Source organism: Thermobia domestica, chromosome 15 (genome assembly GCF_964235325.1).
Source record: "Thermobia domestica chromosome 15, izTheDome1.hap1.1, whole genome shotgun sequence".
Taxonomy (NCBI): domain Eukaryota; kingdom Metazoa; phylum Arthropoda; class Insecta; order Zygentoma; family Lepismatidae; genus Thermobia; species Thermobia domestica.
In genome coordinates, this window is record NC_137468.1 from 172,414,363 (window position 1) to 172,435,405 (window position 21,043).

The following is a 21,043-nucleotide window of genomic DNA, read 5'->3' on the forward strand; positions in this document are numbered from 1 at the left end:
CTTTGTGCCCATTAAGATTTTTCATCAGTTGACCAAAATACACAACACAATGCAATACCAGCCAATTTAACTGAAACCGAATTTCCATAAGCTCTGAGCGGGGGTCCTTTACTGGTTTGGCTAGTTCCGGCTTACACACATTCAACATTTTCACTTTCTTGAAATTATAGACAAAAGAATTAAAAGATAATATACTACCAACAAGTATTCTAAGAATTTACTCATAGAATTTCAAGTGAAAAAATATTGTGCATCGATAGATCATATCGTCAAACGGAAAATTGTCTTTATGCCGATAATGTAACATTTCACATCAAACGTTTAATAGTTATCGTATAAAAAGAGTCGAAACTTAGTCCTGAAATCTACAATTTTATTTAAGGTATTATTAGCTGTTGAGAAGTACAAATTGTAATTAAGTTGCTTCCTATAATAACGATTTTCTTAATCATAGAAACGACAAATATGCCTGTACAGTAAGTATTCATTAATGTACACACATACAATATAATAAGAACATAAAACAACACTCCATAATCCTTCAGATGTGTTTGTAATGCATTGAACATTATGAAAGAATTAAACCAACCTCATTACTTTACGCTGAAAGCTTTCATAAATTTAATGGGATGTTTTAGAATCATCTTGTACACAGTACTAGGAGACAATGATCTCACAAAATGTATTTCACTTATCAGAAAATTTTTGATTTCAAAGGCAAAATGGCTACTGTTTAAACCAAGGATCTCATAAAATAGAGGATCTGCCCTTACAACAAAATCTTAAAGCCATACGTCACAATTCCACCACCCCTACTCTGCCCACTCCGCCCAATAGGATCGTAATGTTTTGAGCCAACAATCATGGCGGAAACGAAAGTAGCCAATCAGACGATGGCGGAAACGAGAGTAGCCAATCAGACGTGCCTATGCTCGGTTGTTTTTTTGGCTTCATCGATTTAATAGGATGAAGATACACATGGGCAGATCCTCTATTTATAACATCCTTGGTCTAAACACTACATTTACTTAGCTTCCAACTCTTGTTCCTAGCAAGAAATATGGTCGTTTTAAGGTTAAAATAATAACAAACATTATTTAAAATTCTATGTAAAAGATATTTCCGCGAACAACTATACAGAACTTATATATTTGGTATAGTATATCGTTACTGTGAGCTGTTAATTACTAATTTGTCTTCAGATCCGAATTTCAAGTAAGATCAAAGTATTAAGTGTTCTTCTTCTGTTACTTATGAGAAGTAGCTTTGGAAGCTACGTTCCTCTGACTGTTGACAAGCACTCATGTGTTGTTGGAGAATGATTATTGGAAGCAAGATTTCATATCGTTTAGTGTAATTTATTAACTTCTTTCTTAAAGAAATGTTCCCTCTTTGGTAGAACGTATATATTAAATGATGCGCTATGCAAGAATATCACATTTACAATTATAAAGAAATAGAATGGTAGCTATGACACGTAATAAACACGAGCTACAGTTTAACGATCAATATGAATTGAAGCAGGTCGACATGTTCTATGAAAATGTGTGACCAAGTCGGCGTTCAAAGAAACATATGTTGATTAGCGTTTCTCCCTCTTGCAACAACACTTTGAATTCAGTATCCTCCAATGAAGGGTAATCAAATTGAGAATCTACTTAACATTGATAGTAGCAACGTTATACAGATAAAATGTTTCCATATTATTGATTTAATTATCGTATCTAGTTCCCAATGAAGAACAGTGTTAGCTACGAGTCATATTTCACACAATTCATTCCAACTAAAATACTGATGTAAGGCAAATTTGAAGAAAGAGCCAGACGTGGAAGACGAAAAACTGTGTACTAAGACGACGCTAGGAAAGTACGACCATGAATAAGTAGATAAACAATTAACATAAGAAAAAGGCAGAATTTAAATCTTCCATATCATCCATTAAAATTCGATTGAGGACAGAAGGTGAAGAAGAAGAAAATTCTACAATGAAATAGAAGGATGTGTTTAAATGTGAAAAGAGATCATTATGTTTTCTCAGGTTTTATGTAAATTTAAACCTTAATTAGTTTCCGATAACTCGAGTTCATTTAAATTTGCAGAACATTCTCACATTACGAAGATTTTACAACATGTCAGATGTAACTAGGCTAGATATTAGAGAATTTAGAAATGATTTAAAGTCTTTTCAGTTTTAAACGGACTCTGAAATACAGTGTATTTTATTCAGTTTTATAACACATATCTTATAGCATCCATACGTAAGTATTTATTTATTTATTTTTGTTGCAAAATGACAAGATACTGTTTACAAATGAAGGACTAATGTATACGGATAGCACTGGCGCAAATCCCGGGGGGACGAGGGGGACATGTCCCCCTCAATCTTAGTCCTGGGGGACTGTCTCAACCAATAATCTGACGTGAAAAGTGCTTTTTAGGGATAAGTGTGATTATTTGTGTTCGACAGCCACAAAGAAATATAAGATGAAATAGATTTCTCTTGGCTTTTCCATCTTTCAAACTGAATTTCGTGCTGTAGTGCATTTAGTTGGTATGGAACACCAGTTTCGCTTATCAACTCCTCTTAGTTTTGGTGTTATTGATAACGGCCGACTTGAATCACAACTGACAACGGTCGATAAAGTATAAGAGGCGAAACGAAAGAAAGTAACATCAAGAAAAAGAAACAGAAAAGTAGAAAGGACGAAAGAAAGAACAAAAGGACGTAGTTCTTACATGGAATGAAATTTGACAAAAAATACAGTATTATTTCTGAACAAAGAACATAAGAAAATGAAAAGTCAGTGACATTCTTAGAAATGGTAAAAAGGATTATTGTACGTGGAAGACGAAAAACTAATAAATTTATTTCGGGGGAGCTTGAGGCCGATAGCCACCAAAATACGCCACTGAAGACAATTCTGCTTCCCTGAACCTTCACAGCATTATTTTTCAACTTCATAAATATTTTGAGCATCGCATATATATATAATATGGGAAATGTCTTACCCGTCCCCTCCAATGTTGAAGACAGATCTGCGCCAATGACGGATAGCAAAATGTTAAAAGAATGTGACTGTCATTGTCCATTATGACAAATACCAGTGACATCTATGGGAATGTCATGAAAACATATCCTTTATTAATCTAGGAGATTATGAAATGTGTTAGTGGATGAAAGACACGAGTTAGTTCTACTATTTCTCCTTAGATGGCAACATCTTACTGACAGAAAAGACATAAAAAATGTGTTGTCTCCAAGGATGTTATAAAATAGAGGATCTGCCAATATGTATCTTCATCATATGAACTTAATGAAGTGAAAAAAACAACCGAGCATCGTCTGAACCGGCACGTCTGATTGGCTACTCTCGTTTCCTCCATGATTGTTGGCTCAAAACATTGCGATCTTAGTGGCGCAGAGTGTCCAGAGTAGGTGTGGCGAAGCTGTGACGTATGGCTTCACGATTTTGTTGTATGGGCAGATCCTCTATTTTATAACATCCTTGGTTGTCTCAGTAAAGGCAGGCCTAAGGGAGCTTTCAATTGCTACACACATGTGTTTGTTTTGACGATAGACAATTAGCAAATTCAAGACCGTATTTCGAGATCGGATAAAAGATAAAAGCTTTCTCTTTGATCCCCAGTCAGTGTTGCCAACCTGAATCAGCATAAAATCCCTTCAGAATATCGAAATTTCTCTTTTTCAGCCGAAATGTTCCACAATGCAAATAATTGTTTTTATCAGTAATGTGAATGCTCTCCTCGTGTGTGCACAATAACTATACCCTATATAACGATCTAGACAGCTTTTAAACAGTAAATGAAAACCTGGTATCACAGCACGCACATACGAATGCAAGATTTTTTTAAAAAAAACTGATAATAAGTGAAAAACATAAAACGATACAGCAAATGAATCGAATTTGGAAACTCAATGCAATATGCGAATTATGCTACATGCCATAATAAAATTTGGAGCCTGTTCTACGTTGAATTCAATACAATACTAACCATGTGTGAATATGTATGCCGTATGCACAAAGAAATACCTTACAATTTTTATGAATGTATTTGCTTGTGTTCTCCCAAGTAGTCCCAGCTTATCGCTGCGAAGGAGGAAGTCTGAGAGCTGTTTTACTTTCATACGGAAAATATGCGATTCCTAGTTAAGTTTCGAATCCAGGTAGAATAACGAGCATCTAATAACGCAAGGATTTTCCAAACTACAAATACCATAGAAAGGTTCGTAATTATTACTTAAATTCACCTCTATCCCGTTACCTTTTCATTGTTTTAAAATTTTCTTTCTTCTCATATGTATAATTTGGATGGAAGTAGGGAAATTTCTATAAATGATGTATTATTGAAACAAGGAATGTTTACTCTAAATCTCTTTAACAACCCATCGAATGCGAACCAAATGTATTTATATTTCGGACTGAAATATACCTCTATTAATGCAGGTCAATCTTCGTATATAATGTTGACAAACTCAATAATAATCTTGAATAATAATGTAAACAATTAAAGTGTTGATTTGGATAAGGGCTCATGAGACAATTTTGAAAGTTTATACATTTTCATTTTAGTTTAACTCTAATCTTTTAAATACTTTGCTCTCTTACTTGGTTTGTATGGATATAAGCTTATTCTAATTTTATCATATACATTGATAAGCTTTGTATGAATATTAATTCATATCCAAACATAGTAATTTATGTAATATGATAATATGCATTTTGAAGAAAATTTTATATACCGGTAGCCCACATCTAACCCACTCTCCAATCGATTCCTTCACAATTATTATTGCCTCATTGATTACATATTATATGTCACCTCCATACTAATTTCTCAGCTAAGTTGTTCATGTTCACAAAGGTGATACCTTGAGATTGTGTGTTTATATATCATTAATTTCTCAGCATTGGGACAACTACTCTTATCATACCAGCAGCAACCACAGTAACAGTGGTTGCAATAACTGATGCAGTTCCTGACGTACAATGAGATCTCATTGCATTTAAAATATCTTGTCCGAATATTTCCACGAATTTTATTAACCAGTTCTGACAATTTGCAACGAGAAACGTGTATGGAGTGCCATTTTGTTCGTGATTCACTGCTCGGTCTCGTAATGCACGTGGCGAGGTTTCCACGAAGCCTAAAGGATAATATTCCCCGTCTTCTTCCGGTTCTCCTCTTGTATACGTTGGAACCAGAAAATCTGTTGAATTTGAAAATGCTGAAAAGAAAACAGATTTAAAAATTTAATTGAAATATATTTATACTATTGTTATGTGAGCAATAACATTGGCTCAATCAATAAAAGAATAGATAACCGTTCATGAGAACAGGCTGTAATTTTCACTTTGCATTAGGTTGGTGCGAACGAACGTCTAGTGGGAAACTCACCTAAGCAACACTACCCAGCAACACAACACAGGGATAGAATAAGTCCACGCTTCTAACATCACAAACTCTGTACACGTTCGGCAAATAGACTGGGGTTCCCATACAGTCAATAAGAAGTACATTGTGGAAGAAGTTGGTATGAAAAGTGAACCATGTAGAACACACAATTGTGAGTGATATTTTTTCTTTTACGGACTTAAGCTAAGGCATTGTGGCTAGCAAGCAGTGAAACAATGTTAACATGTATTTTGGCCAGGAATGACGAATGAAGCCACCATTTGCCTGTTTTTGTCGAATTTCGTTCCAATCACACAGCATTCGAAAATTATACTCGTGGGCACCAACCACGGGGATGAGCTCATCAGGAACCATGTAGAAGGGATCCCTTAGAAAAGTGTTCGTGCCATTCCAGAGGAGTTAGGCATACACTGTCGTTCAGAGGCTTCATGTAATCTAGTGATCGCTAAACTGTCGATCGCAAGCTACTAGTAGCTCGTGGGGACATCTTCGGTAGATCGCGTTAACGCTCCGGTCGGTTAACCTTGATTCCTCCACTGAGGTGACTCTAACGACAAGGGGCGCTAACGACAACTACTTATTTCTCCCGAGAAACTATCATTGTCAGCCTAATGTCACAGTTGATTATATACGCATGTAGTTGTGCATGTTATGTTTTTCGTGTGTATATTAGACATTTGCTAACTTGGGTAGGTTGATTTAATATTTACTAGAGATGTAAGTTTATAGGCAATAGATAAAGGTAAGGTTATTAAAAAAAAAGCTGACTTGGTTGGTAGCTCACAGTAGGATTTAACAACGGTACGGTAGCTCAGAAGAAGTGGCGGAGCCAAGGGAGGGCCTAGGGAAGCCAGGCCTCTTTGCTCAAATTCTTGCCCCCCTGGTGCCCCCCCCCACACACAGAGTGATGCTGCTATAGGTCGACAAAAGGTGAATTGGTAGTGGCCACAAGTGAAACTACTACCGAAATATCTCTCGGCAGCAGTTGCCATCTGCAGAATACCGTATGTTGCAATAGTCTGCGTTCCGAGTAAAAAGTTCCAGGCTCGTTTTTATTTGTAGTATAGCAAGATCTAATTAATCGAAATTCGTAAGGTGCATGCATTGACTTCACCATCTGAATGTCCTTTTAACCTTTGTCCCTTATCTGGTTGTTATCATGGTTTTCGACAAAAAAGAAAAAAAGAAAAGAAAAGAAAAAAAGCAAAATCAGTCGGTATTCTCATTCGCTTTAATGATGAAAGTCATACTAAAAAATGAAATGCTTACTTACAAATAGCATGTACTGCAGTAAAACGTTACACTAGTGTTGGACGAAGGAAGTCTTTGTACACTAAGTAGTTAATTTCCATTTATTATGCCGACATAGAACAAATGCACATCATCTATTAAATAATTAGGTATTATTATTATTTTTAAATAATGTCGAGTCGTCTTATTTAATATACAGTAAAAGAAGGCAGCAGAAGGTTTTATTATTTCTGTCATTCTCTCTGTTGTTCGTATTCCAATCGTTCGAGAAAATGAAGATAACTGAATACTACCAACACCTACTATTTACTTCCAATACTGGAACTCCCTCTCAACTACCTTCTGGTCTTGTCTCTAGTACGTTTAGTTTCCTAACGCTCTTGGTCGTTGCCAAATCAGTAGAAACCTTCTGCTGCGATGTTAACAAGCGATACTAGCGATCTCCAAGTTAAACGGAGTCAGCGCTTGGTGGACCTATACTACTTACTAAAGTCTGAGGAAATGTAGTAAAAATCAGTGAGTCTTTGTAAATAAATTGTTCAGAAGTATTTTCTTTAAAACGATTTTTAATTGTAGTTTATCCCAAAAACGGTACTACTAGACAAATTCCGAAGTTTATCACAGAGCCAGTGCTACAATCTCCTGATTACTAACCATCAGGTAAGATACCGAGATGATAAAAGTTGGTCGCGGCAGTAATGCTATTTTGTGTAAAAGTGGTAGTTACTCCCTTGACCAGGTTGTATCATTCCGTTGTCTGATGTTTAGTAATCAGAGATATGAGGAGTTTGTGGGACTGGTCCACAGATACTTCATTCAGTAAGTTCAGTCAGTGAATAACCAATTTTATCGCAAATCTGTATTTGTTCTTCGTCAAAATATGCATTTCTGAGAAAATTACATTGTAGAATATGTTAATTAATGTCCCTCCTTCAAATCTAATCTCAAAGCTAACAATATTAAATTAGCATCGACTACCGGATAGTAGAGTTAAGTTACTTGAATTACATTTGAATTTATTTTAAGGCTTTGAAACATCCGAGGCTCAGAGGATAGAAATGAGGGAAATGAGTCAATTGGGCCATAACAATTTCCCTAGTAACATTGAGGAAGAATCTTGGTAAATTCCCCAGTCGAAATATTTACCCACAAGGGATCAATCACAACATCTCTTGAATCTTAAGCTGATGTTCTACCGCTGAGCTATGGCCATTCGGTGTGGGTTTGAAGTTTGTGTATTTGAATTCACGTCAAATTCTAAAAACTAGAGAAGGTAAACAAACGAAAGAAAGGAAGAAAAAGACAACGTGTACTTCTTTTGCTACAAGGAGTCCCGATTGAAGTATCTGTCCTAACACTGTCTGACATTAAATAAAGAAAAACAAATTTCCTCTTATTGTTTCAAAGATGTTCATTTTATCATTTTAATAAAGTAAAGGCAAATTCATTACTGTTTTTGAGCTCAAGGGTAAAAATCACCAAAAATAATTGAACTACAGCCAGATCAAAACAAGAGGCTGCAAACGGGCTCATGAAATAATCCGTTGCAAAATACCAGTGACATCCACGCGGATGTCATAAAATACTCCGTTGCAAAATACCAGTGACATCCACGTGGATGTCATAAAATACTCCGTTGCAAAATACCAGTGACATCCACGTGGATGTCATAAAATACTCCGTTGCAAAATACCAGTGACATCCACGGGAATGTCATGAAAACATATCCTTTATTAAAGGTCGTATTAATCCAGGAGATGATGAAATTTGTTAGTGGGTGAAAGACACGAGTTAGTTCTAGTATTTTTACTTAGATGGCAACATCTTACTGACAGAAAAGATATAAAAAATGTGTTGTCTCAGTAAAGGCAGGCCTAAGGGAGCTTTCAATTACGACATACATGTGTTTGTTTTGACGATAGACAATTAGCAAATTCAAGACCGTATTTCGAGATCGGATGAAAGATAAAAGCTTTCTCTTTGATCCCCGGTCAGTGTTGCCAACCTGAAGCAGCATAAAATCCCTTCAGAATATCAAAATTTCTCTTTTTCAGTCCAAATGTTCCACAATGCAAATAATTGTTTTTATCAGTAATGTGAACGCTCTCCTCGTGTATGCACAATAACTATACCCTATATAACGTTCTAGACAGCCTTTTAACAATAAATGAAAACCTGGTATTACAGCACGTACATACGAATGCAAGATTTAAAAAAAACTGATAATAAGTGAAAAACAGATAAAACGATACAGTAAATGAATTGAATTTGGAAACTCAATGCAATATGCGAATTATACTACATGCCATAATAACAATTGGAGCCCGTTCTACGTTGAATTCAATACAATACTAACCATGTTTGAACATGTATCCCGTATGCACAGAGAAATACCTTACAATTTTTATGAATGTATTTGCTTGTGTTCTCCCAAGTAGTCCCAGCTTATCGCTGCGAAGGAGGAAGTCTGACAACTAAGGGACCATATGGTTGTCGCGCAAATCAGATGCAGACATACGCCATCTGATTGAGCATGAAAAGATATGGAGAACACATAAATTTAAGGTGCTAAGGGCCATAGGGAGCGGAGTGAGGAAAGAGGAAACATTGAATGTCGGCAAAATTGAAGAAAGTCAGGAATGACGGGACAAGTTAATTTCTTGCAAACAATGAAAGAAAGTCAACCAAAAGAACGAAACTAAACATAACAAGGGCATCAAGGACGCAGAAACATCATAATGAGGGTTGCTATCCGGACCGCAGTGTTGCCAGCGCTGCATAACATTGATATGGAAGGTATAGCACAGTATAGCAATTCATGCACAACGAAAAATATTAGTAACACAAAAGACAATTGAAAAGACTGTGTACACGTGCGTAAAAAGGTTTAACGATAGTCGTGAGTGAATAATGTACATGAAGGAGGACAAATATAGACATGAAAGTGAAGGGGGTACACATGATAACATAGAAACGAAAGTGTTTGGGAGCATCGTTCCATGATGATGATGATGATCGGTGTTCTGCCCGAAGGCTGGTTTTGACCTGAAGGTCCCTGGGCTGGATGAACCCATGGTGGTTTGGTATTGCCTTCCATGGGATGATAATGACGTATAAAGGACGGGAGCTACAGTTTAACGAGGGATCCGAACCTTTTGTATCCCCACCGGGAATAGAACCCGGGACCCCTTGAATAAAAGCGAAGAGCTTAACCACTCATCCATCCAGGACACTATCGGTCCAGTGTGGATATTAATAGAGAAAAAATTTCGGCCGGCCATCCTGCATATTGTGCCTTATAAACCGTCGTTGCACAAGGCGAATGTCGGGATGATATATGGTAGCACGGACCAAACCTGCTTGCCTCACCTGTCCTAGTCTCACCGAAAGTGCCGATGTGGCCTCGGAATTAAAGATATAAACCCCTGATTGTATCCTTGACTAGAAAAATAAATAGACTGGAAGAAGACCCGGGTAATTGACGATGCAGTGTATATTGCGTATTCGCTGATTTCGTAGACAAAAAACCGCAAACGCCGCCTCGCCGTAGGTAGGATATATGTCACCAAACTCGGTGGGAGACAAGTGTATGGACGCCTCCAAAACACGGGGACATTTTTTGTTTCTGTTGTTTCTATGGCAATCGTTATAAGAGCTAACCAAACGTTTTTTTTTTTTTTGGTTCATAAAATACAATGTGCACATGTTTTTTACATGTGTACTCATGGTTTTCCTTCGAGATTGTCCAAGCAGTGATCTTATGAGAGAAGTCAAAATCAGATGGCGCGGATCTACAAAATAAAAGAGGTACGAAGTAATTTGTCATGCTATGGGCCACAGGCAACTACGTAGATAGAGGGCGCATTTGTAAGAAGTGAACAGAGAGTGTGGGACTTAAAGGTGCGAGACACAACTAGTGCTTGTTGTTGTAGAAGTACTAGTGTCGAGCGAAGATTATGTTCTGTATGTGCCACCACAAAGGGCAATCAGGAAGTGGCATTGGACCGAGTGCGGGGATACTTTGGAAACTGATTTGTACACTTGTTGCGTGTGGTTTTTTATGATATATTAGAAAAATACCACACTAGATCAATATTGATCTGCTATTGGAATAGGAGAAGCGAGTGATTTGAACGTAGGTAGAGCACAAAGATTTTGAGACGTTGTCGTCATATATTGAAGCAATTCTGTTTATTATCCACCAGGCACGAGTGCGATTTACTAGGTGCGTCATATGTCTGCAAAATGCGATAATCTATAGTTGTGAAGTTGTTCGCAGATGTGTTCGGCATTTTACAAGAAACACCAACGCGGGAGGAACTTATCGTTACAGAGCAGATTAAAACAGTTGTGGAACGAAGAAAGTGCTGTAGATGAGTTTAATACATTAGTGATGGATGAAGATGGGGCAGATGTTGAGGACATTGAAAGTGATTTCCGTGATGATACAGCGTTAGCAGAAGTATCAATGTTGCAACCAGAACGAAGTCCACCAACCCACCACGAAAGCAGTCGGTTGTCATCTTATGCTCCATCTCCACCAAAGAAACAATTCACAAAATTCCCGGACAACTACTTGGCCGATGCATACAAGATCTAGACCAAGCAGCCGACAGGGCCGGAGCGCCCCCAGCTGTGTCCTCCTGGGTTATCGATCGATATGTCACCGCGTCTAAAATTCACTAGCTTTATGGCACAAAAACGCAAAATAAAAAAATAAAACCGTCTTACAAAAATTTGAAAAGACACTCACAACACCTTGCAAACGCCGGCACTCCTTACAGAAACGCTTAAATAATGCTGTACTCGAGCATTTCATTGCAATGAGACAATGCAATGCAATTATTCACGACCGCACAATACATATCTGGGCCATGAATATTAAGAAAGAAATTGATCCACACAACACATTATCATTCACAGCGTCCAAATCATGGGTCACGCGCTTCAAACGAAAAATAACAAACTGGTTTCGCGCAAGATTACACATAAAGTTAGTACACGAGTCGCCGTTGATACTGCTGCAGTTCAAGCATCCGCCACAGACTTTGTTAACGAGATCAAGTCTTTCATTGTAGAGCACGAGTTGACTCCAGGTCCTTAATACAGATCAGTTGAGATTTGCTAAAGAGTTGCAATCAGGCAGAACCCTTGCCATTAAAGAAAGCAACCCAATCTTTGGTGGCGTAGGTTCAGTTACCACAACGACGCATTCCTATATGATTATGCCGGTGATTGGGATGGACAGTACATTGCTTCCACACATGTATGTTCTTGTTTCGGAACCCAGTGGTAACTTTCCAGCGCGCATGGTCGCTGAATTCCCCAATGTGAAAGCATTTGCAAACAGATCAGCGAATATGACCAAACGGGATTTGCAAATCTTCCTGGAAGAAGTTTTGTGGCCCGATCTTCAGGGTAAGGATCGTGTTTTGCTTTTGGTTGACTCCTAGACTCCAAACAAGGATGACGCTCTTTACAACATGACAGTTCCTGACGGTGTTCAGTTCTACAAAAAGCTGATTCATCCGAAATGTACAGGCCTTATACAACCTGCTGATGTGTTCTTCTTTCGTCCATTCAAAAACATGGTGAAGTTCATCACAGATACGTTAGTGTTCTCCAGTATTAATGTGTTGCAACGTGAGAACTTTCTCCGCCTTCAGTCATTTGTTTATTACCAGTTTTCCTCTAGGCGATTCCAAAAGATGATCCTCGAGAGTTTAAAACACCTTCTGCGTATTACTTTGAAAAATTATTCACAGAGGAATGCTGCAGAGACGCGTGTGACCAGCTTGCTTTCATCCGCTGTGCTCACTGCGAGAAATGTTTGTGTGTTGACCACGCATTCATTCGTGATCTTCACGTCAACTGCAATTAAATTACAAATAGTGCGTACTGTTCTTTATTTTCCTCCATTTGTATTCACGCGGGTGTAATATTCACTCACGACTACGTTAAACCTTTTTACGCACGTGTACACAGTCTTTTCAATTGTCTTTTGTGTTACTAATATTTTTCCTTGTGCATGAATTGCTATACTGTCCTATATCTTCCTTATCAATGTTATGCAGCGCTGGCAACACTGCGGTCCGGATAGCAACCCTCATTATGATATTTCTTCGTCCTTGATGCCCTTGTTATGTTTAGTTTCGTTCTTTTGGTTGACTTTCTTTCCCTATTTGCAAGAAATTAATTAACTTTTCCCGTCATTCCTGACTTTCTTCAATTTTGCCGACATTCAATGTTTCCTCTTTCCTCGCTCCGCTCCCTATGGCCCTTAGCACCTTAAATTTCTGTGTTCTCCATATCTTTTCATGCTCAATCAGATGACGTATGTGTGCATCTGATTTGCGCGACAACCATATGGTCCCTTACTTGTGAGAGCTGTTTTACTTTCATACTGAAAATATGCGATTCCTAGTTTCGAATCCAGGTAGAATAACGAGCAACTAACAATACAAGGATTTTCTGAACCACAAATACCATAGAAAGGTTTGTAATTATTACTTATATTCACCTCTATCTCGTTTCCTTGTCATTGTTTTAAAAGTTTCTTTCTTCTCATATGTATATTTGGATGGAAGTAGGGAAATTTCTATAAATGATGTATTATTGAAACAAGGAATGTTTACTCTAAATCTCTTTAACAACCCATCGAATGCGAACCAAATGTATTTATATTTCGGACTGAAATATACCTCTATTAATGCAGGTCAATCTTCGTATATAATGTTGACAAACTCAATAATAATCTTGAATAATAATGTATAAATAAACAATTAAAGTGTTGATTTGGATAAGGGCTCATGAGACAATTTTGAAAGTTTATACATTTTCATTTTAGGAGACCCGGGTTCGATTCCCGGCGGGAGCTCATGTGGTTCGGATTCCACGTTAATCAGTAGGTCCACGTCTTATATAGCCTCGCTGCTGAACGGGACGTTAAACTCAAAATCAACTCAACTCAACATTTTCATTTTAGTTTAACTCTCATCTTTTAAATACTTTGCTCTCTTAGTTGGTTTGTATGGATATAAGCTTATGCTAATTTTATCATATACTTTGATAAGCTTTGTATGAATATTAATTCATATCCAAACATAGTAATTTATGTAATATGATAATATGCATTTTGATGAACATTTTATAGAGCCCATATCCAACCCACTCTTCAGTCGATTCCTTCACAATTATTATTCCCTCATTGATTACGTAATTATGTCACCACTAGTGATGTAAGGTAGAAAATTTTCCGCGGAAAATTTTCCGCTATATTTTTCCGGAAAATTTTCCGTTCTAAAAAAATATCAGTAATCAAATAATAATTCCTCAGCAATCATGAAATTCATTGAATTCTTGTATAGAAATGTTAAAAAGTGAAAGATCGTTTAAAGAATCTGAAAATTTTCATGGCTCAGACAATTTTCAGTATTATGTAGGAACAAGTTAAACAATTTTTCATGAATCGAAATATTTTCTGCCTTATATGGAAAAATTGAAGAACTTTTTATGAGTTGGAAAATTTTCATCATTTTGAAGCAAGAAGTAAAACAACTTTTTTGTGAATCGGGAAGTTTTATTGCTCTGTAGAAACAAGTGAGAGGAATTTTCATAGATCGGAAAATTTTCATCACGATGTAGAAAGAAGTGGAAAACACTTTTCGTAGGCCTGACAATTTTGGATATTATGTATAGTGATGTTAGGTGGAAAATTTTTCACTATAACTGCACATAGAGCTAGAAAATTGAATTTCAGTAGAGGAAAGTTAGTCAGCAACAAATTATAATTTTCCAATTAGCTTTCGGGAACCGGAAAATTTTCTATTTCAAGTTGGGAAATAAAATTTTACAGTATTTCTCTCTCTCTCTTGCTCTGCGAGCTCCGTTGCTAAGCGGTTAGCATACGCGTCTTTGGCATGGAAAACCCGGCTTCGATTCCCTGCGGGAGCTCATGTAGTTCTGATTGCACGATAGTCAGTTGGTACCGTTCTATATAGTCTCGCTGTTGAAAGGGACGTTAAACTCAAAATCAACTTAATTCAACTACTCTCTCTCTCTCTCTCTCTCTCTCTCTCTCTGTGTGTGTGTGTGTGTGTGTATGCAAAGTGCAGAGAACATACCTCGAATTCGTAGAGTACAAATATCCCATTCTATTATTTAAAATTTCAATTTATTAAAAGTCATGAATATTTTCCGATTCATAAAAACATACTCCACTTATTCATTCAATTCATAAGAAATTGTTCCACTTGTTCCTACATAGTACTGAAAATTGTCTGAGCCATGAAAATTTTCAAATTCTTTAAACGATCTTTCACTTTTTAACATTTCTATATATGAATTCAATCAATTTTATGAATAGTGACGAATTGTTACTTGATCATTGATATTTTTTTAGAACGGAAAATTTTCCGGAAAAATATAGACGAAAATTTTCCTCCTCACGTCACGTCTAAACAACGATGTAGGAATAAGTGGAGTATGTTTTTACGAATCGGAAAATTTTCCGTTTCAAAATTTCCCGGAAAATGTTCATCACTGTAGAGGACAGACAATTATTTGATTCATGAGAAATTGTTCCACTAGTTCCTACATCGTACTGAAAATTGTCTGAGCCATGAAAATTTTCAGATTCTTTAAACGATCTATCACTTTTTAACTTTTCTATATATGAATTTAATGAATTTTATGAATACTAACGAATTGTTACTTTATCACTGACAATTGTTAAGAACGGAAAATTTTCCGAAAAAATATAGAAGAAAATTTTCCACCTGACATCTCAACTAAACAACAATGTAGGAATAAGTGAAGTATGTTTTTATGAATCGGAAAATTTTCCGGAAAATTTTCATTGTACAGAACAGACAATTTTTCGATTCATGAAAAATTGTTCCACTAGTTCTTACATCGTACTGAAATTGTCTGAGCCATGAAAATTTTCAGATTCTTTAAACGATCTATCACTTTTTAACTTTTCTATATATGAATTTAATGAATTTTATGAATACTGACGAATTGTTATTTTATCACTGACATTTGTTAAGAACGGAAAATTTTCCGGAAAAATATAGAAAAAAAATTTCCACCTCACATCTCGACTAAACAACGATGTAGGAATAAGTGGAGTAAGTTTTTATGAATCGGAAAATTTTCTGGAAAATTTTCATCACTGCTCACCACCACCACTAATTTCACAGCTAAGTTGTTCATGTTCACAACGGTGATACCTTGAGATTGTGTACTTATATATCCTTAATTTCTCAGCATTCGGAAAAGTACTCCTGCTATAGCAGCAATCATAGTAACAATGGCTGCAATAACTGATGCAGTTCCTGACGTACAATGATATCTGATTGCATTAAAAATATCTTGTCCGAATATTTCCACGAAATTTATTAACCAGTTCTGACAATTTGCACCGAGAAACGTGTATGGAGTGCCATTTTGTTCGTGATTTACTGCTCGGTCTCGTAATGCACGTGGCGAGGTTTCCACGAAGCCTAAAGGATAATATTCCCCGTCTTCTTCCGGTTCTCCTCTTGTATACGTTGGAACCAGAAAATCTGTTGAATTTGAATGTGCTGAAAAGTTTGAAAATGCTGAAAAGAAAACAGATTAAAAAATTTAATTGAAATATATTTATACTATTGTTATGTGAGCAATAACATTGGCTCAATCAATAAAAGAATAAATAACCATTCATGAGAACAGGCTGTAATTTTCACTTTGCATTAGGTTGGTGCGAACGAACGTCTAGTGGGAAACTCACCTAAGCAGTACTACACAGCAACACCACACAGGGATAGAGTAAGTCCACGCTTCTAACATCACAAACTCTGTACACGTCGGCAAATAGACTGGGGTTCCCATACAGTCAATAAGAAGTACATTGTGGAAGAAGTTGTTATGAAAAGTGCACCATGTAGAACACACAATTGTGAGTGATATTTTTTCTTTTACGGACTTAAGCTAAGGCATTGTGGCTAGCAAGCCGTGAAACAATGTTAACATGTATTTGGGTCAGGAACGACGAATGAAGCCACCATTTGCAGGTTTTTGTCGAATTTCGTTCCAATCACACAGCATTCGAAAATTATACTCGTGGGCACCAACCACGGGGATGAGCTCATCAGGAACCATGTAGAAGTGATCCCTTAGAAAAGTGTTCGTGCCATTCCAGAGGAGTTAGACATACACTGTCGTTCAGCGGCTTCATGTAATCTAAAGTTCATTCAACGAACCTTCTGATCCTGATGTAAACATTGTAGAATGGCATTACTCCGCCAGTCATCGGATGATTGGCTATCGGTCAGCGCTTCTTCCGAGAAGCACGTGTTTGTACATTGCCGGCGTTTTGCATATTCCCCGCACGCAACCATATTGTAAACTGTGATTCGCGCATAAGGTGGGCCAAACCCAGTTTCTACGCATGCGTATTCTCTTTTATTGCATTAATTCAATTTAGTTCTTAGATAGAGTGTTGTTTCTGTTATTTCACTGTAAGTAAATTGTATTTCTGGTAATGAGCCTTATAAGTAACAAAACATTGAAAAACAGCTTACTTGACAATGGACTATTTTCTTCTGCCGCATGGATGCGACAAGGCTCTTTAACCAATAAAATGAAACAATCACCACGTGTATTTGTTTACATGAGGTACTGAACGTTCCTTGAATGAACTATAGTGATCGCTAAACTGTCGATCGCAAGCTACTAGTAGCTCGTGGGGACATCTTCGGTAGATCGCGTTAACGCTCCGGTCGGTTAACCTTGATTCCTCGACTGAGGTGACTCTAACGACAGGGGACGCTGACAACAACTGCTGCTTATTTCTCCCGAGCAACTATCATTGTCAGCCTCATGTCACAGTTGATTATATATGCGTGGAGTTGTACACGTTATGTTTTTCGTTTGTATATTAGACATTTGTTAACTTGGATAATTTTATTTCATATTTACTAGAAATGTAAGTTTATAAGCAATACATATATATATATATATATATATATATATATATATATATATATATATATATATATATATATATATATATATATATATATATATAAAGTTGGAAGTTCTTTTGGTTGGTAGCTCACAGTAGGATTTAAGGTGATCACTAGGTGTTCCCAGTGTTACACTAAACGCTGCTTAAATAGTGTGACGTTGCCAGATAGTGTCTAGTGTTTACTGATGCCAGATAATAAAGGAAGTAATCATGGAATTCTGCTCGGATACTTGCTAGAGAAATTAATTTCGACCCATACCGCAATTCCGCTTCTCGAACTGCAACGCTGGAATCCAGGAATTTTCTTATTGTGGCTACTACAGTAAACGTACAAATTTGGCAACAACGCATTATGGCATTTTGCGCAAGTTTCGTCTCAAAATCTATTTCCTTAAATGTAAATTAATATTTAAATAAAATCTGAAACATAACACGAAAAACTGTAAAACAATATATCTATTTCGTAATAAGATCGTTACTTTAAAATAATTTACACATACAAATAAACACTTCGTAAAACTAAGCACTTCTAGTAAGATCTTACAGCATGTGCAATCTTGTGTGCTCATTGTAAAATGAATCAAATATTCTCTTTTATTTGTTACGTTTTTCGATATCAGGAGACACAACCAAATGAATTAGTGTCTTGTGCTGTAGCTCAAAAAATACTCTATCTTATAGTACAATATTTATATTATGTAACGTTTTATTGCGAAGTAGTTAAGAAAATGATTTAAAATATGTACTGACTTCCGGGTGGTGATCCACCTTAAAAACGGTACGGTAGCTCGGAAGCTTCATAATTTTAGCGACTACTGATGTAATAGGTAAAGTGAAAAAGTTAGACTCATGAGTAGCACGTGAGTTGTTACCGGCCAACAAGAATCGCCGCCTGGAAGCTTCATAAGTTTGGCGACTACTGATGTAATAGGTAAGGTGAAAAAGTTAGAGTCATGAGTAGCACCTGAGTTGTCACCGGCCAACAAGAATCACCGCCTGGAAGCTTCATAAGTTTCGCGATTACTGATGTAATCGGTAAGGTGAAAAAGTTAGACTCATGAGTAGCACGTGAGTTGTCACCGGCCAACAAGAATCGCCGCCTGGAAGCTTCATAAGTGTGGCGACTACTGATGTAATAGGTAAGGTGAAAAAGTTAGACTCATGAGTAGCACGTGAGTCGTCATCGGCCAACAAGAATCGCCGCCTGGAAGCTTCATACTTTTGGCGACTACTGATGTAATAGGTAAGGTGAAAAACTTAGACTCATGAGTAGCACGTGAGTTGTCACTGGCCAACAAGAATCGCCGCCTGGAAGCTTCATAACTTTGGCGACTACTGATGTAATCGGTAAGGTGAAAAGTTAGACTCATGAGTAGCACGTGAGTTGTCACCGGCCAACAAGAATCGTCGCCTGGAAGCTTCATAACTATGGCGACTACTGATATAATAGGTAAGGTGAAAAACTTAGACTCATGAGTAGCACGTGAGTTGTCACTGGCCAACAAGAATCGCCGCCTGGAAGCTTCATAACTTTGGCGACTACTGATGTAATCGGTAAGGTGAAAAGTTAGACTCATGAGTAGCACGTGAGTTGTCACCGGCCAACAAGAATCGTCGCCTGGAAGCTTCATAACTATGGCGACTACTGATATAATAGGTAAGGTGAAAAACTTAGACTCATGAGTAGCACGTGAGTTGTCACCGGCCATCAAGAATCGCCGCCTGGAAGCTTCATAACTTTGGGGACTACTAATGTAATAGGTAAGGTGAAAAAGTTAGACTCATGAGTAGCACGTGAGTTGTCACCGGCCAAAAAGAATCGCCGCCTGGAAGCTTCATAAGTTTGGCAACTACTGATGTAATCGGTAAGATGAAAAACTTCGGCTCATGAGTACCACGTGAGTTGTCACCGGCCAACAAGAATCGCCGCCTGGAAGCTTCATAAGTTTGGCGGCAACTGATGTAATATGTAAGGTGAAAAAGTTAGAATCATGAGTACCACGTGAGTTGTCACCGGCCAACAAGAATCGCCGCCTGGAAGCTTCATAAGTTTGGCGACTACTGATGTAATCGGTAAGGTGAAAAAGTTAGACTGATGAGTAGCACGTGAGTTGTCATCGGCCAACAAGAATCGTCGCCTGGAAGCTTCATAACTATGGCGACTACTGATATAATAGGTAAGGTGAAAAACTTAGACTCATGAGTAGCACGTGAGTTGTCACCGGCCATCAAGAATCGCCGCCTGGAAGCTTCATAACTTTGGGGACTACTAATGTAATAGGTAAGGTGAAAAAGTTAGACTCATGAGTAGCACGTGAGTTGTCACCGGCCAAAAAGAATCGCCGCCTGGAAGCTTCATAAGTTTGGCAACTACTGATGTAATCGGTAAGATGAAAAACTTCGGCTCATGAGTACCACGTGAGTTGTCACCGGCCAACAAGAATCGCCGCCTGGAAGCTTCATAAGTTTGGCGGCAACTGATGTAATATGTAAGGTGAAAAAGTTAGAATCATGAGTACCACGTGAGTTGTCACCGGCCAACAAGAATCGCCGCCTGGAAGCTTCATAAGTTTGGCGACTACTGATGTAATCGGTAAGGTGAAAAAGTTAGACTGATGAGTAGCACGTGAGTTGTCATCGGCCAACAAGAATCGCCGCCTGGAAGCTTCATAACTTTGGCGACTACTGATGTAATAGGTAAGGTGGAAAAGTTAGACTCATGAGTAGCACGTGAGTTGTCACCGGCCAGCAAGTATCACCGTCTAGATGTGTGCAGTTCTCTAAGTGGAGGAATAACCAGAAAAGTTTTCTACATCGGTTTGTCACTTTTGATGCAAAACAATAACCTCCTACGACAATTGTAATTGGTCAGGATTACAACGGTATGTTGTATATTTTTTTATTGTAACGATTATTAACTTGTAATTTTGGGCCGTACGGTATTTTAAATATGTACTAGGCTGATTATACTATTAGAAAAAGAAAAAGAAAAAGAAATAAGTTAGATATAATATCTATAAAAATATTTTCAAATGTTTTTAAATAATAAGATTTCGGAATGTCGTTGTCAGGACAACCAAAAATAAATAGAATTAGTGTGTGAGTTAAGCAGACATATTAGAAAGTTGTGTAAGAAGTATATATACACTTATCCATTTTATTTATTAAAGGTAAGTACATAAAGGATACATTGGTGTATTTTAATTAATCTAGAGCTCAACAATTAATTTGATAAACGAACCGTTCTAGGATAGTGGTTGGATCTTGATACAAGTCCAGAGCGGTTTCGAAAGCCTTTATGCTGATATGGTGATACTGTATATGAAGGGATTGATCCATCAT

At 37.3% G+C, this 21,043-nt stretch overlaps 1 protein-coding gene across 2 annotated transcripts in view; it reads right to left on the reverse strand.

Annotated features, from left to right (window-relative positions):
* Nucleotides 1–3,759: 3,759 nt before the first annotated feature.
* LOC145671364 (uncharacterized) overlaps nucleotides 3,760–21,043 on the reverse strand; it is a 75,797-nt gene continuing 58,513 nt past the window's right edge. For both annotated transcript variants that reach the window (XM_081740427.1, XM_081740428.1), the window contains exon 3: nucleotides 3,760–5,248. In XM_081740427.1, coding sequence (XP_081596553.1) covers nucleotides 4,917–5,248 — 332 coding nt within the window. In that variant the 3' untranslated portion in view covers nucleotides 3,760–4,916. The remainder of the gene's footprint in view (nucleotides 5,249–21,043) is intronic.